At 43.1% G+C, this 24021-nt stretch overlaps 2 protein-coding genes across 2 annotated transcripts in view; both read right to left on the bottom strand.

The window, feature by feature from the left end:
• Positions 1-2631: 2631 nt before the first annotated feature.
• Positions 2632-14896, bottom strand: LOC311231321 (ly6/PLAUR domain-containing protein 1-like). The gene is made up of 3 exons (XM_084317868.1): positions 14740-14896; positions 7978-8112; positions 2632-4243 (listed from the first exon to the last, which is right to left on the bottom strand). The coding sequence occupies exons 1-3, from the start codon at positions 14798-14800 to the stop codon at positions 3996-3998; spliced, it is 444 nt and encodes a 147-aa protein (XP_084173994.1). The 5' UTR covers positions 14801-14896; the 3' UTR covers positions 2632-3995.
• Positions 14897-15975: 1079 nt separating this feature from the next.
• LOC311230511 (nck-associated protein 5-like) overlaps positions 15976-24021 on the bottom strand; it is a gene marked incomplete at its 5' end in the record, with an annotated part of 87869 nt that continues 79823 nt past the window's right edge. The window contains one exon of the mRNA XM_084316804.1: positions 15976-18132. Coding sequence (XP_084172930.1) covers positions 17803-18132 — 330 coding nt within the window. The 3' untranslated portion in view covers positions 15976-17802. The remainder of the gene's footprint in view (positions 18133-24021) is intronic.

Here is a 24021-nt window from a genome sequence, read left to right as displayed (position 1 = left end):
TAAATGAGTCCAAGTCCGAGTCATCAGTGCTCAAGTCCAAGTCGAGTCACGAGTCCTGAAAATCCTTCCAAGACTTGGACTCGAGTACTACAACACTGGTCACGGTGAGCCATTTTTTCTGTTTACACGCACCTGGAACGCTTGTAGGTCGGAAGTCGGAATCCCAGATCACAGGTTGTCTGGAACACAGCATACAAGTCTTGCATAATATTGACGTGAATTTCACAATTTATACCCAATGTACGTGATCCTGCGTGTGCTTACGTGTCATTTCCATGGTAGCAACACACACACATAGCTGTCACATGTTTATCACATGTGATCACAAATAGCTATAAGGTTTCACATACTGGCACATCTTGGAATCATGTCAATCAAACAACAAGTATTCCAGAAACGGGTGGGAATCACATCGCCTCTGACACGTCAAATTAATTTGGCTTTTATGAAGTGGGCAGACCATGAGATAGCATTTTGTGTTTATATGTAACATCCATTGTGATAATAATAGGTTTGTATCTGTGAATGTCCACCGTTTCCAGTCCCTTATAGTGTATTTTTAACTACAGCGAATACTTGACACAATCAAAAAGCAATTATTACAAGCCGTAAAGTAAACAAACAAGCAATAGAGAAACTAAAAATCTTGAATCTGTAGTGTGAACATATAGTTTGGTAAGACTAAGAACCATATAACTCAATAAAACTTGTGGACCATGTACTGTATCACTTGGAGTAGGAATGTGATATACTGTCTGTATCACAAGAGAGTACTCAACCTATCCAACTCCAACTTACCATCTTTAGATAATAAAGTACTTAACCTCTACTGTCTTTACCTATGAATGAACACAACACTCCAAATTACCATCTTTAGATAATAAAGTACTTAACCTCTACTGTCTTTACCTATGAATGAACAACTCTAACTTTCCATCTTTAGATAATAAAGTACTTAACCTCTACTGTCTTTAACTATGAATGAACAACTTTAATTCTAACTTACCATCTTTAAATAATAGAGTTTGAAAAAACATTGTTCCTCTGAAAACTTTAAATGGAGTTATATGGTTCTTCATCGGAGGTATAATTTCTTAACAGGAAGACAAGGGCGTGGAACAGAATCATACTGTTTTGCTCTTGTTTTCGTTTCAATGGATAGTTATGTACAATAAGAAGATCTGAGCCCCAGAATGACTGTTTATGATTTGGGCACCAGTTGAACTCTCCCTCTTGAAGGGATTGTCATGGGGGAAACGGAACTAGGCTACATTGTTTAGAAAGAAAGACAGTTTCCTCTCTGACTCTCAAGTGTCAATAATCATGTCATGTCATAGTGAGCATCTGTTTGTGCTTGAGACGTGTGATTAGGACTGAACCCATCAGACAGGAGACTAATATCCCCATCAGACAGGAGACTAATATCCCCATCAGACAGAAGCTAATATCCCCATCAGACAGGAGACTAATATCCCCATCAGACAGGAGACTAATATCCCCATCAGACAGGAGCTAATATCCCCATCAGACAGGAGACTATATCCCCATCAGACAGAAGACTAATATCCCCATCAGACAGGAGACTAATATCCCCATCAGACAGAAGACTAATATCCCCATCAGACAGAAGCTAATATCCCCATCAGACAGGAGACTATATCCCCATCAGACAGAAGCTAATATCCCCATCAGACAGGAGACTATATCCCCATCAGACAGGAGACTAATATCCCCATCAGACAGAAGCTAATATCCCCATCAGACAGAAGACTAATATCCCCATCAGACAGAAGACTATATCCCCATCAGATAGAAGACTATATCCCCATCAGACAGAAGACTATATCCCCATCAGACAGAAGACTAATATCCCCATCAGACAGAAGACTATATCCCCATCAGACAGAAGACTAATATCCCCATCAGACAGAAGACTAATATCCCCATCAGACAGAAGACTAATATCCCCATCAGACAGGAGACTAATATCCCCATCAGACAGAAGACTAATATCCCCATCAGACAGAAGACTAATATCCCCATCAGACAGAAGACTAATATCCCCATCAGACAGGAGACTAATATCCCCATCAGACAGAAGACTATATCCCCATCAGACAGGAGACTAATATCCCCATCAGACAGGAGACTAATATCCCCATCAGACAGAAGACTAATATCCCCATCAGACAGAAGCCTATATCCCCATCAGACAGGAAACTATATCCCCATCAGACAGAAGACTATATCCCCATCAGACAGGAGACTAATATCCCCATCAGACAGAAGACTAATATCCCCATCAGACAGAAGACTAATATCCCCATCAGACAGAAGACTAATATCCCCATCAGACAGAAGACTAATATCCCCATCAGACAGAAGACTAATATCCCCATCAGACAGAAGACTAATATCCCCATCAGACAGGAGACTAATATCCCCATCAGACAGAAGACTATATCCCCATCAGACAGAAGACTATATCCCCATCAGACAGAAGACTATATCCCCATCAGACAGGAGACTAATATCCCCATCAGACAGAAAACTAATATCCCCATCAGACAGAAGACTAATATCCCCATCAGACAGAAGACTATATCCCCATCAGACAGAAAACTATCCCCATCAGACAGAAGACTATATCCCCATCCCCAAAATATTACATGTGCACAGTGTGTCCAAGATCACAGAAAGTTTAGAGTTTTATACTTTTCGCAAAAGAGTAAATTACATATTTGGAATGTTTTTAGGAGTAATACCGGTATATCAAGCAAGTTACCATTTGCTGCTGAATCGTCTTTGTCCTCACAGTGTGAATGGAGTTAGATAGGTTAGGATAACAGTGAGAAGAAGACATCACAAAACCATATCGGCATCCTCCCGCTTCCTACTCTAAAGCGGCCATTAATACTGCATGACCCCAGGGGGGTAAATTGAATACGTTCACACTTGAATGTAAGTGGCCCCTGCGCGACATCCCAGTGACACCCCGACGGACGCAGCTGAAGACGGATCCCACGCCCTCGGTTCTCACGCTCGACGGTAAACGGAAAAGGACATCTCCCGAGGGGAAAAAAAGAGACGAAACTAACTTCACAGCGATGACATCAACAACAACAAATAACATCAAACAGTGTGCGAAGCTGTCGACTAAAGATTTCAAACAATCGAATAAAACGTTCAAATGGTGTTTAACAGACGGTAACATCTGTCAGTTCCACTTTTTTACAGTGCATAATTATAATAATTATAATTATTATTATAATAATTATAATAATTATAATAATTATAATAATTATAATTATTACAATTATTATAATAATTACAAAATAACACAGGTTCTCCACAAAGGTTGACGGGAAGCGAGGAAGGTAGATAAAGAGGAGATGTCTGTGGCTGCAGACATAGACACAGTCTTTCTCTGGTCACCAAAAAAAATGAAAGAAAACTAAATAAAAACGATAAATAATTCTGAAAGCTCAGTACAGCTCCGGTCACAGATGCGTCTGTATTATCCATAGCTACGCTGGTACAGTATATACAGGGCACACAAAACACTCTTGTGTGAAGTTATGACACTCACATTGGCCCTCGCATCTGAGGGGGTGGGGGGGGGGTGGATGGGTGTAGTCTAAATAATTTGATGCAGTATTGGTATTTTCGGTGTGTGTGTGTGTCTGTGTGTGTGTGTGTGTGTGTGTGTGTGTGTGTGTGTGTGTGTGTGTATGTGTGTGTGTGTGTGTGTGTGTGTGTCTTAGGGCTGACCCCTATTAGTCGAAAGGAGCCGTAGTCGACTGCCAACCTCTTAGTCGGAAAAAAAAAGTTTTTTTTTTTTTTTTATATTTTACTTTTAAATTTTTTTATTATGGTCGACTGATAGTCGACTAACAGCAAATTTCGTCCAATCATAGTCGACTATCCAAATCCTTAGTCGGGGACAGCCCTAGTGTGTCTACACGTATGCGGCGCAGCCGTGGAGCCTTTTCGGTCTATGTGAGGAGAAAGAGGAGCATCGCGGGGACCGCGGCGGTTAGAAGGGTCAGGAGGGACGAGGGCGGCCGCCGGCTGGACGTCCCGACTGAGAGGACGGGACGCTTCTTCTTGGGTCCATTGCAGAGGGGGGTGCTGCAGCAGGTGATGCAGACCGAGTTCACCCTCCCTGTGCAGAACTGCTGGTAGCCTGACGAGGCTATAAGACACGCCCCGGAGGATGCACAGGACTTCCTGTAGTATATGCCTACAGAGGGTGGGGGGGGAGAGAGAGAGAGAGAGAGAGAGAGAGAGAGAGAGAGAGAGAGAGAGAGAAAGAGAGACTTCAGATGAAAATAATAATTTTTCTTGTCATTTTGAGTATGAATGGGAACCCCTCCTCACCCCAAAAGGTGCACAACCTCACTCCAACTCAAGAGTCTTTAGGTAATGAGATTTAAAAAATATCCCTTGACTCCAACTTTATAATGACTTGAGAAATTGATTTATCAATCAACTATGTTTTTCCAGTGAGAGGTCGTCTTCGGAGACTGACACGGGAACAAAGCATATACGTTCTTTTTATACTTTAATTAGTTTGAGTATAGAAGATGATGTAACATTCAGGCTAATCTTAGACACTGAACAGAGAGAACTAATTTGACATACAAGAGATGTGGCGACAAAGTTGCTGCTACAGATAAAGTAACTATCGTCTGTTCTACACTGACGACAAGAGCTGTCAAAACAAAGTGCCTGCTATAGGGAGCGGAGCGTGCCATAGCCACTGTCATTATCCTTAGTCTCTCTCCCTCGCACGACCGCAAACAACGTATATAAAAATAAATACCCTTTGCGCAGAGATCAATCCCTTTGTGCAGACTTCAAACCGTAATACCACCTGACAAATTAGGATTGAAAGGAATTTTGAAATAAGTACAATATCAATTAATCACAAGCTTTTCACAAGAGTCCAATAGACAAATTCTCCAAGGGACAGCCTTGCTACTGTAAAACAAACGCACCTTCACGTCATTCACGGAATGCACACACTTACTGTATATATAAGATAAGATAAGATAAGATAAGATATTCCTTTATTGATCCCCTTGGGGGGAATTCGGCCATCTGCAAAACAAATGCATAACTCTCTTGCTAGTCACACAACTACATTTGTGTATTGAGCTATTGTCCCAAGTTGAACATATTTAGCAGTTACTAATACTGGCTGTATTGCAACCGAGTCATGCGCTGCTCCGTACCCCCTTTATCACTGTCAATAAACTTGGAAGTATCGGCTAATACAGAGAGCACTGATCCAATCTGTTGACTTTCCTGTACAGTAAAGACTTAGAAGAACCCATTCGTTTCATTTCACTGGACAAAGAATGATTGAGATATAATCCATTTTTCTCCATTAGAGAGAGTGAAAATGTGTCTATGCGCCAAAATGGATTTTAGTCTTGAGGATATTCCACATTCAGCTCAGTGCCTGATACCAGTATCATATCACTCAGCCCAGTACCTGATACCAGTATCATATCACTCAGCCCAGTACCTAATACCAGCATCATATCACTCAGCCCGGCCAGTACCTAATACCAGTATCATATCACTCAGCCCAGTACCTAATACCAGTATCATATCACTCAGCCCAGTACCTGATACCAGTATCATATCACTCAGCCCAGTACCTAATACCAGTATCATATCACTCAGCCCAGTACCTAATACCAGTGTCATATCATGCAGCTCAGTACCTAATACCAGTATCATATCACTCAGCCCAGTACCTAATACCAGTATCATATCACTCAGCCCAGTACCTAATACCAGTATCATATCACTCAGCCCAGTACCTAATACCAGTATCATATCACTCAGCCCAGTACCTGCTACCAGTATCATATCACTCAGCCCAGTACCCTGATGTAAACAAGATGAAAGTCTTTCTCTGGTCTGCATCCCCTTAACAATTGTATGTATTGAGCTGTACTGTACTGTACCCATTCTGCAATCTGTTAATAAAGTTTTCAATCAATCAATCAAAACCAGTATCATATTATTCAGCCCAGTACCTGATACCAGTATCATCCTATTCAGCCCAGTACCTAATACCAGTGTCATATCATTCAGCCCAGTACCTAATACTAGTGTCATATAATTCAGCCCAGTAGTACCTGATACCAGTATCATCCTATTCAGCCCAGTACCTAATACCAGTATCATCCTATTCAGCCCAGTACCTAATACCAGTATCATCCTATTCAGCCCAGTACCTGATACCAGTATCATCCTATTTAGCCCAGTACCTAATACCAGTATCATCCTATTCAGCCCAGTACCTAATACCAGTATCATCCTATTCAGCCCAGTACCTAATACCAGTATCATCCTATTCATCCCAGTACCTGATACCAGTATCATCCTATTCAGCCCAGTACCTGATACCAGTATCATCCTATTCAGCCCAGTACCTAATACCAGTATCATCCTATTCAGCCCAGTACCTGATACCAGTATCATCCTATTCAGCCCAGTACCTGATACCAGTATCATCCTATTCAGCCCAGTACCTAATACCAGTATCATCCTATTCAGCCCAGTACATGATACCAGTATCATCCCATTCAGCCCAGTACATGATACCAGTATCATCCTATTCAGCCCAGTACATGATACCAGTATCATATCATTCAGCCCAGTACATGATGCCAGTATCATCCTATTCAGCACAGTACATCATGCCAGTGTCATATCATTCAGCCCAGTACATGATACCAGTATCATATCATTCAGCCCAGTACCTGATACCAGTATCATCCTATTCAGCCCAGTACCTAAATGCAATCTGAATAAAGATCAATGTAATGAGGTTTTTTTCATTTACAGTATGTCCTAATGTGCAATGTGCCCAAACATCAGCAGCCGCTGTAGTGAAGGCAGAATGGTAAATAAATGGTAAATGGACTGTGTTTAGATAGCAGCTTTTATCCAAAGCGCTTTACAATTTGTTCCTCACATTTTACCCATTCACTCACACATTCACACACCGACGGCGGAGGCAACCATGCAAGGTGCCAACCTGCTCATCAGGAGCAATTAGGGGTTAAGTGTCTTGCTCAAGGACACTTCGACACACTGCCCGGGAGGAGCGGGAATCGAACCGGGAACCTCTGGATTACCAGACGACTGCTCTACCTCCCGAGTCACTGTCGCCCCCAGGCAGAGCTGAATGCAGTGTTATGATCGAGGACTTAATGACATCAATCAAGGGGCAGGCACCTTTAAACAACTGTCTCATTACTGTATATACCACATATTGGTTTAACTAGGGCAGTATGATATTGTATCTGTTACATTGAACTGTTTGATCCTGACTATCTTGGATGTTCCCCGGTGTCAGATCAGATCAGCGTCTGAGACAGTTCCATACCAAAATAACAAGATTTTGCTTCAACTTAAGATACTTTTAGAGATCAATTCTTCCTTATGCCTTAGGTTGGACAAGCAATATGCACCAGTCTATAGCAGTATCAAACGAATGTGTGTGCAGTTGTGCTTTTTCTGTCTGTCTGTCTGTGTGTGTGTGTGTGTGTGTGTGTGTGTGTGTGTGTGTGTGTGTGTGTGTGTGTGTGTGTATGTGTGTGTGTGTGTGTGTGTGTGTGTGTGTGTGTGTGTGTGTGTCTGTGTGTGTGTGTGTGTGTGCATGTGTGTTTATGTGTGTGTGTGTGTGTGTGTGTGTGTGTGTGTGTGTGTGTGTGTGTGTGTGTGTGTGTGTGTGTGTGTGTGTGTGTGTGTGTGTGTGTGTGTGTGTGTGTGTGTGTGTGGGGGGGGGGCGTGCGTGCGTGCATGTTTGCGAATGCATTACATCAAAGCATATATTGTGTGCATGTGTGTGTGTGTGCGCATGTATGTGTATGTGTGTGACTATGTGTGTGACAACGTGTGTTTGTGACATAGCGGGTCACGGAGCAGTCCGGTCGGGGGCCGTTCCTTTACCATCGTGCTTGACCAGCACCTCCTTCTGACACATGTCCTGGACGTTGACGGTACAGTTGACGACGTACTCCGGCGTGGAGCAGTCGTTGTGCTTCACCTCCTCACACTGGTAGCACTGGATCTGGAGGGCATCGCCTGCCCCCGGGGAGGGAGGGGGGGGGGGAGACACAGAGCAGAGCGTTAAAGCTGCAATATGTCGTTTTGGGATAGAAATGTTAACCTAAATCAAATCAAATCAAATGTATCACGATAGATCAAGAAAGAAAAAACACATCATGAAATCAAAACAACACTCCCAGACATACCCCAGCGATGGTAAGGAAAAACTCACTATAAAACCTAGCAATAGGAAAAAAGCACCACAGGCAATGTGGAGGAGAGAACCCTTAGAAGCGCTGTAACCTCCATACAAAGTCAGAATAGAGTGTGATATATCGTTAGTACTGAAGGAATGAAGTGTCCCAAGAGGAAAACTGGATCCCTGGATGAAGCTAGAAATGATCTGATTGGCTGTGGTGTCCCGCCCTCCCACCACATGCACAATACAAAGCATATAAGGTTAATGTTGGTCAACATGGTTTCTAAAGGTTATTTCTTTGATTTGCGTTGAGATAAGAAACAGCTTTTGTAACACATTATTCTAGAGGTGATTCTCCTTCCTAGAACGACATGCTGGGGCTGTAAAGTCCTTATCTGTTTTTTTCTTCTTCTACTTTTTTGTTTTTACTAGAAATGTCGGATACTAGACCGACAACGGTTCTGAACCTTTCTCATGTTAAAGGACCCCCAAATTGATGGCCACGGACCCCCTTGTGCGCTCGCCCCCCTGCTTTTGTCTCAGGGACCCCCATATGAAAACATTTTGGTGGTTCGATTATGATTAACCCTTTCACTACCACACTACCAACAGGTTAACCCTTTCACTGCGACAATACAGGAGGTTAACCCTTTCACTGCCACACGACAAAGTGTTAACCCTTTCACAACCACACTACAGAGGGTTAACCCTTTCACAACCACACTACAGAAGGTTAACCCTTTCACTATCAATAGTGCGGTAGTGAAAGGTTAACCTTCTGTAGTGTGGTAGTGAAAGGTCAACCTTCTGTAGTGTGGTAGTGAAAGGGTTAAGTACAGAATTCCATAGATATGTATACTGTAGTTGAGGAGATAATAGTGGAGAAACGTGAAATATACAATGAGAATAGTCTCTTGTACATTCTCCCATTGGGTCAACTTCTAGCGAACAACATAGTGAAATTCAATGATTTACTATTTTTTATGGCGACCCCTGAACCTCATGTTGAGAACCACTGGGGTTAGTGTATGAACACATTTTTCTTTTCCTCCAAAAGAAACACAGAAAAATAGCCATGTTTCATCATTTCATCATAATGGAAACACTGAACAGTGTTTTAGCATGCCACTGCCACTGGCCTGTATGTCGCTGATGGTACCAGCTGATAGAGGGTTATGGATGACTGCTTACAGTAGGGTAGATCTCATTACTACAACCTGTGATGGGCATGACTGTTATGTTTGTCTGCGTTTTTATCTCCCCATAACTGATATACTGAGAAAACCTTAAATAAATCTGATACAAAAATAAATAAAAACATGGGGTTATTTCGACATACCTTCCTGGGGAGTTTGAATGGTTAACATTTGTAATGCATTCATTACTCACCTATGAATGTTAATACTTGTGTAATTACACATTTATAACACATACTTGAAGAATATGGTAGTATACTGAGAACCCACCTTCGTATGTGTTTTAATGATAATTAGGATGATAAGATAATATGGTATACACTAAATGATCAGAGAGAGAGAGAGAGAGAGGTATGTATACTCGGTATGTCTGGGTATCCCCTCGACTATACACTACCAACTTAAGGATGTGTTATGAAAGTGTTATGACATTGCTTTTGACAAGCATAATACATTAATAGATGAGTAATTCACCTTTTGGAAATATCTTAACCTAATATAAATTAGGTATAATATATATATATACAGAATATACTGTAGATCAATTTACTTCAGTGTTAACAGACATTACCAATGCAAACAAATCCCTTTCAGCCACCAAAATGCAGCAAATGCTATTTAAAAACTCAAAACCAACAAAAAAAACCCGCTGTCTGCTGCCAGTCTTCATGCAGAGTGGTCTGTCAAGCAACTATGGATAATTTTTAGTGGTGGGTCTACGCGTTTGTTCAAGCTTGGATTATGGATTGATCCTTTAACATATGAATAGGCTACATAATAGGCTGGCTTCATGGACAAGGATTATTCAAAATAGGAATGCATCAATACCATCTTTTTACTGCAGACAGTAATTCAGGCTACAAAACTTGAAGTACCATGACATGTGCAGGCCAATTGGCTGCACTCATCTAATCCATTACATTTACTGAAAGGCTTTGGAGTTACTGGTCAAACATTACTAACATATAATCCATCTTTCCTCAACTGGAGATATCTAACAGCCTTAGGCATACAAAATAAGTTTGGTTTAATTTCTGATGTGAATTTCTCTCTGTGTTGTGGTTTTAATGTTTGGGCAATTCTGTTGCCGATGCCCTGTTTGAGGGCATGTTTGAAGATCTCTCCCTCTATAGAAAACATTTAGTCTAGAACAAGATTGTCTGGTTTAAATGGCTTAGAAGAATCATGTCATGTCAAGACTTTTGAAATGAAAAAGGCATTTGCACATAAAACTGAGAGTTATGTTTGAATATGTCCCACGGTGATGTCATCGGACAACACTGAATCCTTGCGGTGTGTTAATTATATAGCTCAATGAAATGATGAAGATGACAAAAATAGCAATGGGACTGCAATATGAATTGTTATTTTTTCCAGCTCCGTCATTTCATGGAGTTGTAATTAACACGCCACAAGGATTCAGTGTCCTCTGATGACATCACTGGAGGAGATATTCAAACTCATGAACTAACAATTACTGTCAAACTAAATTAATGTGTGCAAAACGATCGACATGCAGTGTTGGGATATGTATGAGATTGTGTGCATAAATCATCATTGTATTTTGGTGAAGTGCCCCTTTATGCTTTTAAAGAGTGCCTTGGACCGACCTTCGTACGTGCACATGGTGTTTCATTACCCATACCATCTACACTACAGACATTAGACCTCACGCTTCACATAATGTGCTGATGTTCTCTGCAGCTTAAACCTTGACGGGCACATAAGAGGCCCAATCAAATGGAGCATGGGCGGCCCTACAGTAGCTATCTAGTGGAACACGGCCCTATCTAATAATATTTTATGTCATATTATGAAGTGGTTTAGTCAGCTTTTTTCCTACTTTCTTTCTGGCTTTCTCTGCAGTTCACTGGCATCCCGCCTCACCTGCATGCCTGTCTCGTTATTAGTGTAGGTAAAAGTGCCAACACGGGCAGTATATACATACATACTGTATATATAGTGTATATACTGCACCGAGGAGGAGGAGGGGTGATAAAGTGAAATTGCTACTATGGGTATATCTACTCGCTACTCCTCTGATTAAGAAAACTCGAACTCACAGTGTTACAAAGGGTCAGATTAAACCGAATATATGTATTTATTGATTGATATATATTGCATAGGATTTGTATATCGTCTGATATCCCTTGTGTATTCTTTGTACATATACACGGAATATCCCTTTAACCTAGTACAGACCATAATATTTCGTTCTCCTATTGGAAGCGATCCCCTAGGCGCCAACGGCCATACCCCCAATGCCGAGTTCAAAGTCACCGCGAAGACATGTCTGTACATGCCCGGCTTTGCCCAGGAATACGAGACAGAAATAAGGTTGGCACTAGATTATTCACCGTACGTATAAATACGGCGCAGGTGGATACAGCAGTAGTCTTAGTAACTAAAAGCAGAAGCCTTCACCACGATACAACGTGCTGTGAAGTGGGCCCGTTTTGCCCCGAAATAGAGTCTTGTCTTATCCTAATACGTTTGTTCAACGTATCGTTCGCTCCTTACTAGTAAAGCCTTCATCACGAGTCAACGACCAAGTGAAGTGAGCAACCGTGCATCTAAATAGAGCACTTATAGCCGCGTGCGAATAGGATAGTAAAGTGTCAGAGCTTAGTGGAATAACGTCAAGTTCGACCTAGTTAATGTGAAGTACCGCGCACCGGAGAATCTACACCGGTGAATGCAGAGCCCTTTTCCGGCTGGATTATTATTATTATTGCTTTGGTCCTGTGGATGTTGGAGCGGAGAAGAATCGTCTACACCCCACTACTGTGTGGGATTTACCCGTGACGTGAGGAACATCACTCGAGCCCGTCTCAAGGAGAGGCTGGCCGGCTTTCACCTATGCTGCACGCATACTTGGATTACAGCTGCTGCTTTTCGTCTGCTGATCCAGGGAGTAATATACCGCCTCCCATAGCAGGAGCTTATTGAGTCCCCGTTGATCCAGACTTTGCATTCGAACATTTCCTCCCCCTGCTGGCTTACAACCGGTGGGAACCCTACTAGTATCTCCCGCTGCCTCCCAGAGTACCATAGATATAATTCCTAAGATTCAGGTTGTATTATTATCTCCTGCGTAATATGAGAATGGACATACGTTATTGATTTGCCTACGCACATTCCTTTGCCTTATAAGCGCATCCAAAGTAAAGTATATTATGTACTATCATTGCTGCTAATAAATACTTAAATCCAGTTTTGTGTGGAACCGAGTCATTGTGGGAAGTGTTCATCATAAGATACCTGTGTACTGTATGGCCAGTAGTAATGTACATAAGACGGTAGTGGTTTAATGATACCATACTTATTAATACAGTCAGGGAATTGTACCCCTCAGTTACACACAGCGATTCAAGCGGCCTCACCCACTCATCCCCCCAGTCACCCAGCCCCCATTATGTCTGTTAGGATGATTTCTCGTTCCCAAAGCTAATCAAGGACCATTGACAACAATAAAGCCTTTCGTGCGCTCCTGTTGAAAGACCATGTACGTTTAAGAAAACGTATAAGTTAACTTATAGGTGATGTTGTTTAAAAATCACCCATAGTCGCCTACTTGAAATGACTATATAGGCTGTATCACAGAACTGGGAATTGGTTCTTACTCTCTCTCTCTCTCTCTCTCTCTCTCTCTCTCTCTCTCTCTCTCTCTCTCTCTCTAACTCTCTCTCTCTCTCTCTCTCTCTCTCTCTCTCACTCTCTCTCTCTCTCTCTCTCTCTCTCTCTCTCTCTCTCTCTCTCTCTGGGTCTCTGTCTATCTCTCTGTATCTCTCTGTATCTCTCTCACTCTCTCTCTCTCTCTCTCTCTCTCTCTCTCTCTCTCTCTCTCTCTCTCTCTCTCTCTCTCTCTCTCTCTCTCTCTCTCTCTCTCTCTCTGTGTCTCTGTCTATCTCTCTGTATCTCTCTCTCTCTCTCTCTTTCTCTCTCCGCAGGCTTCTCTCTGAATGCCAAAGCAGGTTTATCTGAGAGACAGATCGGAGAGATGAGTCTTTGCATTGTCTGTGTTGTTGACACTGGAAATGATTTTACTGCTCACTGCCTCGCAGGAAATTATAGAAGTCAACAGTCTATCCATGCCACTCTATCTTTCTCAATATTCAACAGATTCTCTTTTTTTTCCAGAGGAACACAGACGCCTTAAATTGGATAATATACAAGTGGATGTTCATTTACTCATTATATTGATTCAAATGCTACACTTCCAAGTCATGTTCCTCAAATATGTCACTGCGGAGACAAGCCAAACATTTCCCATTAACCCTTCGGATCACACATGCAGGATGTGGTTGGAATTGTGAGAACTGAAACAATTCAGTGATGACACCTCAAAGGTTTTATTTTTTTAAATCCATTCCCATCCCAGCCCCAGTGCCCATAACAAGTCATGTCTGCACTTTATGCATTGCTTTTATTCTGTCAACTGTATGCAAATTTTGTCCGGAGTATATTTGCCATTGTATATGCTGGAGCATCATATGGTATATGATCCGTTTCGCTGTAAACGTGCACTGTTCTAAGAAATACAATGTTCTTAAAAAAATTAATAAAAATAAAAGGTCGGTGACAAACAAAAAACAACCAAAATGAAAATATAAATGATGATGAGTGTTATGGGTGTCTTGCACTTCTGCAAGAGCTCTTCTATTCTTTTTCATCGGAGGGACATGTATCTAAACATGTAATTTATATCCCCCCATGTGTGAACGGATGGATATATATAATAAAGGACAGCAGACTGAATACGGAACCTACTGCAGGTCCATACAACATCATTGATTCAACTGTAACCTGCTGCTGAGCTATAATGGTAAAGAACAATATTGCACACTTTATATCGCTTATAGTACGGGCAAAACGGCAATCATGTAATGAACGTTAACTGGCGCAAACTCCCCAGCCAGAAAAATAGGCATAATGATGAAGATAAACGATAGTTTTTGACACATAAGTAATTTAGTGTCACAATCCGCGCCACCGTTCCACTGCATCGTCTCATCAGCGCACCTTGCGGTGCCAAAGCGCCGGGGAAGCGCCAACTTCACTTCTTTAATTCGCTTCTGTGTTAAAAATAAAGAAATAAATCAAATCATCCTAAATATATTCTCAGATCAAAACAAAGAACGGTCCAAATTCGAATAATTTTTATGACTATAGTCTATAGCAAGGACTTGGGAAGATGCGCCCCTCCGACCTGTGCCGCGCAGTCGGTCAAATGGGACGATCCTTGGTCCCCGAAGTTCTACAACATACCTGCCCGGAGAAGGATTCCAAGAAAAATCGCAAAAACGAGAGGACACATTCTCTCCCACATGACACTCCGGGGGGAACCATCAGATCAGACCCAATGAACTTCAAACGGCAGGTAAAGAAGCCCGTAGAGGCGTCCGGGGCTCAAACGTGCGGCTGCTGCACATGCTCCTGTGAATGATGAGGCGCGTGAGTCGCGGCTGTGAGGCTGCCAGAGCGCACGTCCTGTGGAACAGTCGCACGAGCAATTGGAGAGAAATCTGAAGGGTAGAAATCATAAAACGCACCACGTGATGAAAAGAAGACCATAGAATCGGTTCGCATTTTCATAAATCATCACCCATAATTAACGAAGTGGGCAGAGGCTCATCATAATGGCTCATGCAAGAGAGGGGGGAGAAATATATTAAGTTGGAAGATTTGTCTCAGCCATATGACTTTCTTCAAGTGTAATGTATTGTCGCAATTTCGATCGAAGGTACGTATATTAATAATACATTATTATGATAGGTCCAGATTATTTATTGTGACGTGTTGGAGTAGTTTTGAGGCTTTTGGTTGTACAGTAAGTAGCGTGTGTTTGTTTGAAATCACTCCTCCGGTGTAATTCAATTCATTGCTTTTATTTACACACATAATTACCTATCAAGTGGCTAATGGTTATAAATCCCCTGCTTTGAAAGCGTTGTTAGAGCGCGTGGTTGTTGGCTGCTGTGAGCACAAGTCAGGCTGATAGCTTTTGAGGGTGAAGCAATGATTATGCCCGTCAGGGTCCTTGTGGAGAAAAACAAACGATGTCCCCCCAAATCTTCATTCCCTCATTCAGTGCAGGTCTTCCAGCGCACGTGACTCCCCCCTGGTGCGCGTGGACATGCCACACGAACATACATTCATATCAATCTCACACACACGCACGCACGCACACACACACACAGTCACACACACACACACACGTTTTCTGATTAATTGAAAATGGGGGACCCTGATGTAAACAAGACGAAAGTATTTATCTGGTCTGCAGTCCCTTAACAATTGCAATTGGTATGTATTGAGCTGTACTGTCTGTACTGTACCCATTCTGCAATCTGTTAATAGTTTTCAATCAATCAAACACACACACACACACACACACACACACACACACAAAGACACATTCCTGCTCACAAGTTTGAAATAGGAAATTGTTTCTTGTATTTATTTAGGAAATCGTTACATAAAATATAGCATTAAAGTCTAGTGTAACAGCCAAAATTGCACACATCATAATAATAATAATAATAATAATAATAATAATAATAATAATAATAATAATAATAATAATAATAATAATAATAATAATAATAATAATAATAATAATAATAATAATAATAATAATAATAATTACCAAAGTAACACTGCTGGTAACCATATCTCTTTACAAAGGAACCAGGGACATATTTAAGGAGAAAGGTGAAGCATCACAATACACTACAGTCGGATGTACAAAATGGGTATAAATATTCAACATCTAGAAAAATACACAAGTCCTTTTTAAGACTCTCTTCATACATATTAACAGTTTCATAGAAGAAAAAAAAATGAAACACAGTCGGTTCTGTTGATTAGCACCAGCTGGTCAATTACAGATAGAAGTTTTGGCATAATCTCACCTAAAAGTTAAAATATGTCTTTAAAATAAAGTGATAAAAGATTTCGCATTAGCTCTTATTGATCAAAATAAAGACCTTTTTTTTTTCAAAATAAGAAACCCAGACAGAATTTAAGCAGAGACACACATTTAGCCAACAGCAGACCTTGGTAGAATGATTGGCAAACATCTTACATTATTTTTCTTTCTTTATTTCTCTCTCTCCCTCTCTCATTTGCATATATGAATCAGCAATGCCCATTCTGATATTAACTTATAGCACTTTTTTTTTATGTACAACATAATATACAACTATCAAAGGAAAACTGAGGTTTGAAAATGTCAGGTACAGTTTGCTACATGAGACACTAGTAGACCATTTGGGTTGTGGAGTTTTTATGAGAAGATAACAAAGAAAAAAACAATAAACAAAGTTTACCTACTGTTATTTGCATTTGTCAACAAATATCCTTCGGCTGTAGCCACGTTTGCATTGTTACAATCTATAAATATTAGTTCTGTATGTTCCCTGAGCTGCCACCTATATGGTATTCTGTTGCCATAGGTGTTTGAGCCAGACAGACCTACTCTAAGTACCATTCAGACACTGAAAACGTTTCCTGAGTGACATTTTTAGTCTCTCAACACTGAACGTTTGACAAGTAAACACAATACTAATTTCAGTTGATGTTATCATGCAATTTGCTGCATCACAATGAGCTTCATTATCTAAATGAGCCGCTGCAATGCGCTGCTAACTGCGTGATTCGATGAACACATTGTCTTTGTTCTAATTGACTTGCCTGGTGAAATAAAAAATAACAATAAATAAATACAAATTATTTTCCGTTTAGTTTGAAATGTCTTGCTTGCTTGCTTCAGCTGTATCACTGTTGCCTTAGAAGCAAGGATACATTGTTTTCAAAGATTAATCATTTTAATTTCTTCATATTTCATTTCAGACTTGAAAACCAGACCCTATTGCTATGTTTTATAAGACATTGCTTCAAACTAGAAGTAGGCAAAATTAAAATGATCAATTGAGTTTATGAATAGCATGATTTTGTCATTTCTCCTCTTCTATTGTGTCTATTGAACGTTCACTTTAAACTCCTTACAAACTTTGTACAGTATCTGTTACAGTGCAATGATAGGAAATGTCACATTTTGCAGTTATATAAAGATTATAACTACAAAACGTGAGGAGACAAAGATGGTTGTCTATCTAGTCCTGTCCAGTTCACCACCCAGAGTCCCACACCATCACAGTTCCTAGTGCCCCCCGGGTTTTGCATTGCAGTTCTGGTTTCATCCTCATCTCCCAAGACTCCACTCCGCTAAGTGCTTTATTTTATTGTGTAGGGAGGGAGTGTGAGGGCCCCTCCGCGTGGCGTCGTCCCTGTGAGGGCCCCTTCGCGTGCCGTCATCCCTGTGTCCCGCTACACGTCGTTGGAGCCCTGGCTGGTGCAGGAGGAGAAACTGTCGTACAGCGAATCGCTGAGCGAGCCCACGGCGTCCGTCCCGGCCTTGCTGCCGCCGTCGTCGTTGTTGCCGCTGGAGAAACTGGAGGAGGACAAGGGCTCGTCCGGCCCTCTGCGGTCCTCCCCGCCGCTCTTCCCCGTGTCGCCGCGCCGGTCGCCCGCGAGACCCGTCTCCGCGTAGGGGCCGCCGTCGCCATGGTTCAGCCGGTTGAAGGCCTCCAGGGAGGCGTCCAGAGACCCCGGCGGCGGGACCCCGTTGACCGACATCTGATCCAGCTGAATCCCTTTCTGCAATGGAAGACGAGGAAGAAACACAGGGGTAAAGATAAGGCGGTAGGAACGATCCGAGATCTCTTACTCGCGGCTCACGTTTCATACATCTCGGTGTGTGTTATTGGAGTTATCATGTCGGTACTTGGTGAATTATCTGCGCTTGATTCATGGCTGAGATGTGGGATAACACTGTAACTGATGAGTTCCCCTGTGGTTTTTGCTTCTTACAAATGCGAATGCAAGGCTTATCTGATAAGACTCAGATGTACTCCTACCCCCCCCCCCCCCCTCCCGAGTAATTTCCGCCGCTTCATTTTGTATTGTCCTGACAAGAATAGGTGAAAAAAATAAGACACACATCTCTTAGGGTTGCGGAATTAGACTGATGCTGCTTGCTTTCAGAGCATCATAATGATCTGTCATCACGCTGGGAGGATCAGGAGTGTGTGCAGAGATAGTCTGCCACAAGACAAGCATCATCTGGGCTCCATCCAATGACAGACACGCTCTTCCTTTTTTTAACAGTTTTGCTTTGACACACAATGTTTTTGACTCTCGTATGTACAGCCTGTGGAAACTCTCTGCTCGATGGATTGGTATAAACTACAAAGTCCCCAGAAGCAGCAGGGTTGTTTCAGCAAAAGCCAAGGAATGGAATTGATGTTGTAAATTCACATAAAAAGACTATATCCACGGGCGGCTACGTGGCGTAGTGGGCAAGGCGCTCGCCACATAATCTGGAGACGCTGGGCTTGCCTGTTCGAGCCCAGCGCTCCACATTTGCTTTCAGTTTAGCTGGTCGTCCGTACTAATACACATTGGCCGTATTAGGGGGTGGGAAACTGATGGGTGGGGATCGGGCATTGTGGACAGCGACTCCTACAGGTCGGTTGGTGCACCTGCGCAGTAGAATCAGGAAGTGTCGGGGGCAGCGTGAGCCTCCCACGCGTTACTCCTCGCCACTGAGAGATCGAGCTGCGCAGGTGAAAAGATGCGACTGCTGTTACCTCAAGTACCGGAGGGGACTTGTGCTATGTATGACTTAGTCCACATTGCAGCCGGCTTGTGGGAGGCAAGAAACAGCGTCCGTGACAGGGGAGGGTTGAATTGGATGATACGAAATTGGGATGGGAGAAAATATAGAAAATGGGAGAAAAAGTGGATAAAAAAAAATAAAAAATACTATATCCACAATGCAAATTAAACTGTTGACGACAAGTAAAATGATTAGTAAAATGACTCAATCCGCGTTCCTATTAGTTTCATCTCACAGAAGATTTGCTGAGCACAAATGCTCATAAATCTGGCCATAATCTGTGAATTATTCTTATTGATTACTAGATAATATTACTATTATTAGTGTAGTGTTATATCATGAGGTTATCTGAAGAAGAGGCATGAATGTGTATCATGAGGTTATCTGAAGTAGAGGCATGGAGGTGTACTGTATATCATGAGGTTATTTGAAGAAGAGGCATGGAGGTGTACAGTATATCATGAGATTATTTGAAGAAGAGGCATGGAGGTGTACAGTATATCATGAGGTTATCTGAAGGAGAGGTATGGAGGTGCCATGAAGAGCTTTCAAGGCCAAACACATTGTCGAGCTGAATCAGTTGTGAGGAAAAAAAGAAAAAGAAAGGAAACAGTAGGATGTTGGACATAACTACTCTTAGCAGTGCTCTTGGCTGCTTCTCCCAATCTTTCAGAGCCACACCGTCATGCATAACCCACTCACAGCTAAATAACTATGAGTCAAAAAGAGTACACTCAATACTTTCGCTATGCCGATGATAAAGAAACCTGAAAACGAAGGGGAAAACTGTCCGTTGTTTTGCCAAGAACTGGAAAAATCTCAATAAATATTCAACAAGAGTTATTTTTTTTTATCCCCCCCGCAACTCAAACGCTTAAGCAGTCAGTAAGATAAATTATCTGGCTAACTGCACAATCTAACATGGAGGCATCTACATATTTAGAATTATAGTGGGGGGGGGGGGGGGGGGGCTCTCTCTCTACACCATTTAGCATTTTGCCTCGAGGTGCCTCTCACCCAAACCGAAGCCTAGATATCTCCAAACGCAAACACAATTTTGCGTTTCAGCCGTATCCACAAAAAAACGCCAAAAAACGCATTTCTGTGTAGATAGGACATGAAACGTTGTCAAAAACGTATAAAAAAACGCCAGGAATACACTAGTCTAACCATAGCCTAAGAAAGCACAACCTGAAACACGTGAGCAGGGAAAAACACTCTGCATTTACTAAATACACCGCTCTAGGGTAACTTCGCCAATGACCTGTTAAGTTACTTAAAACTGTTTTTGCTAATGACTGGTCCTATTTAGACATCCCTTTTCTATAGAATGCCATGATAGTCCCGTTTGGCAGCCGCTGTTAGGTCTCTAGTGACATTCCATAGTATAAGCGAGGGGGAGAGTATTACATGACTGACTGGAGGTGGGGCGAAGCGATACATTTGAGGCTGATTACAGAGTGGAGGCAGTGGTGCAGGGGTGCAGGGGAGCAGGGGAGCAGGGGAGCAGGGGTGCAGGGGAGCAGGGGTGCAGGGGAGCAGGGGAGCAGGGGTGCAGGGGAGCAGGGGAGCAGGGGTGCAGGGGTGCAGGGGGAGCAGGGGTGCAGGGGAGCAGGGGTGCAGGGGAGCAGGGGTGCAGGGGAGCAGGGGTGCAGGGGTGCAGGGGAGCAGGGGTGCAGGGGAGCAGGGGAGCAGGGGAGCAGGGGAGCAGGGGTGCAGGGGAGCAGGGGTGCAGGGGAGCAGGGGTGCAGGGGAGCAGGGGAGCAGGGGAGCAGGGGTGCAGGGGTGCAGGGGAGCAGGGGTGCAGGGGAGCAGGGGTGCAGGGGAGCAGGGGTGCAGGGGTGCAGGGGAGCAGGGGTGCAGGGGAGCAGGGGTGCAGGGGAGCAGGGGTGCAGGGGTGCAGGGGAGCAGGGGTGCAGGGGGGTGCAGGGGAGCTGCCGGAGAGCGTTTGGAGTAAACCTGCAGTGTCTCTCAGGGGCCTCGCTTTCCTTTCTCTTTTTTTGGGTCTCGACATTTTTTTTTCTTTTGGATACTGGGATACATCGACCACCGTTCAGCCTGAACTCCCATCAACTCTGTCAACTCCACGGCCATTTTACTAATCTACAAGTGAACTCGGAGACGGAGCCGGGCACGGTGTTCATGGGATGAAAGGCTGGCGAGGCACCGGTGAGAGTCAATGGCTTCTGTTAGAGTGGTTTAGATTTGCATTCACCCAGTTTGGGTCGCTATCGTGTACTGTTCCATGTCAAACGTAGGGTTCAGCACTTCAGGGGGCGACAGTGGCCCAGGAGGTAGAGCAGTCGTCTAGTAAGCTGAAGGTTTCCGGTTCGATTCTGGCTCTTCCCGGCAGCGTGTCTAAGTGTCCTTGAGCGAGACACTTGACTAACCCTCACTGCTGCAAATGAGCAGGTCGGCACCTTGCATGGTCGCCTCTGCTGTCAGTGTGTGAATGTGTGAGTGAATGGCTGAATGTGAGGCATAAGATGTAAAGTGCTTTGGATAAATAAATGCAGTCCATTTACTTGATTAATTAAGCTTCAGCACTCTTAAGTTTGATGATTATATTACCCCTTGTCAAGTTTATGATTATTTTGACACAGGCCTGGGTCGTAATGGTTTGTCATGCTGGTTGTGCAACATCTTGTTACAGAGTTAAAGACCTGAACTACACACGCTCCCTGTGTTTTCCATACGAGTTAAACACCTGAACTACACAAGCTCCCTGTGTTTCTCATACGAGTTAAACACCTGAACTACACAAGCTCCCTGTGTTTCTCATATGAGTTAAACACCTGAACTACACAAGCTCCCTGTGTTTCTCATTATGAGTTAAACACCTGAACTACACAAGCTCCCTGTGTTTCTCATATGAGTTAAACACCTGAACTACACAAGCTCCCTGTGTTTCTCATATGAGTTAAACACCTGAACTACACAAGCTCCCTGTGTTTTCCATATGAGTTAAACACCTGAACTACACAAGCTCCCTGTGTTTCTCATATGAGTTAAACACCTGAACTACACAAGCTCCCTGTGTTTCTCATATGAGTTAAACACCTGAACTACACAAGCTCCCTGTGTTTCTCATATGAGTTAAACACCTGAACTACACAAGCTCCCTGTGTTTCTCATATGAGTTAAACACCTGAACTACACAAGCTCCCTGTGTTTCTCATATGAGTTAAACACCTGAACTACACACGCTCCCTGTGTTTTCCATACGAGTTAAACACCTGAACTACACAAGCTCCCTGTGTTTCTCATACGAGTTAAACACCTGAACTACACAAGCTCCCTGTGTTTCTCATATGAGTTAAACACCTGAACTACACAAGCTCCCTGTGTTTCTCATACGAGTTAAACACCTGAACTACACAAGCTCCCTGTGTTTTTCTTTCGAGTTAAACACCTGAACTACACACGCTCCCTGTGTTTTTCAAACGAGTTAAACACCTGAACTACGACTGTGTTTTCCAGATAAACAACTGAACTACACACGCTCCCTGTGTTTTAATACGAGCAGTTTCGTGTCATCTAAGTAAAATATCTGTTGAATATCTAATTTCATATATTGTCGTTTCTCTTAGCTCCCTTATCTCCTACCACAGAAAAAGGCAATTTCCTTGCTCATAAGATAAGTAACATTCACTTTATTTGTCCTTCACAGCATAATGGAAATTCTAGTTCAGTATTCCCTCAAAGGACAGACGGGAGAAACGATCTATCTACAAGGTCAGCCTGGAATGGGGTGCTTATTTACTGCCTTGCTCAAGGGCATCCTGGCAGTACAGTTGAGCTGTCAGCCAATCCCGAGGCTGCTGGCCCACACCCAGCTGACCCAGATCAAACCAGTTCTCTAGCTGTTGGCCAGCCTCTAACTCATGGCCCATCTGTTACCTCTCGACTAGCGGCTCAACTTTTTTCATGTCATCGTCCCCCAAATTGATGCACATTGGACCACGGAGCCCCATTTGATGTGATTTAGTCTAAGGAACCTGATATGATTACCATACGTCCAGAATTCCACAGTCATCCATGCTGTAGATGGGGAGGTAACACTGGGTGCAGTGGGTAAAACTCCTCCTCACCCACTTTTATATACTGGACTTTCTCATTGGGTTAACATCTGGTGAATGAAATCATGGCAATAATAATATCTTTATCACAAGCTGCTTGCGGCAATGATGGTGACACGCGACACCTCCCCCAGTCTACTATTCACACGTATCACAAGTCACTCAAGATCACGTCAAATGAATTGGCTAAATGTAAATGTGAAAGAGTGAGTCGCATTATCCCGTAGCTGTGTGAATGTCGGGGATGTGGGTGTTCGCCGAGGGGGGGGGGGGGTACTCAGTGCGGCAGGGCTGGTTCTGGCTCTAACGAGCATGTGCTGGGGGCCTCCGGGCTCACCGGGGGGCGGGTGAGGGGGGTGATTGCGATCAGTGATTGGGGCAGCTGTGTGACAGTGAAGAACAATCGTCACGTCTTCGGTTCCTCTCTCTCCTCGTACTCCTAACACCTCCTATATATCTCCTCCTCCCTGATGCCTCCTATATATATATATATATATATATATATATATATATATATATATATATATATATATCCTGCTCCCTGGAGGAGAGGGGGACGACACAAAAGTGTGGGGATTGTCTTATCTCTGATTGGATTTGATTGGGAGGAACACAATTACCACCGTGGGCGACGGGGCTGATCGAACCCCCCCCCCCCCCCCCATCCATGCTCCCCCCTCCTTCCTCCCTTTGCTGGTCCCTGTAACCCCCACCCTTGTGGGGCTCCTTCCTAAGCCTGGAACAGTTGTGGTCCTCATCCAGCAGGGGGGTAAATAAAGCAAGCAGGCA

Source organism: Notolepis coatsorum (assembly GCF_963971535.1).
Source record: "Notolepis coatsorum genome assembly, chromosome: 1".
Lineage (NCBI taxonomy): Eukaryota > Metazoa > Chordata > Actinopteri > Aulopiformes > Paralepididae > Notolepis > Notolepis coatsorum.
Note: the sequence above shows the minus strand (reverse complement) of the source record. Positions and strands in the feature narration are given on the sequence as shown.

What these genes read in the sequence shown, in the direction of transcription:
- LOC311231321 (XM_084317868.1), bottom strand. Translation starts at nt 14,800, where the DNA reads ATGTGGGAGAGAATGTGTCCTCTCGTTTTTGCGATTTTTCTTGGAATC. An exon ending in TGGAATCCTTCTCCGGGCAG is followed by an intron (nt 8,113 to 14,739) that starts GTATGTTGTAGA and finishes CCCCGGGGGCAG; the next exon opens with GCGATGCCCTCCAGATCCAG. An exon ending in GGTGCTGGTCAAGCACGATG is followed by an intron (nt 4,244 to 7,977) that starts GTAAAGGAACGG and finishes CACCCTCTGTAG; the next exon opens with GCATATACTACAGGAAGTCC.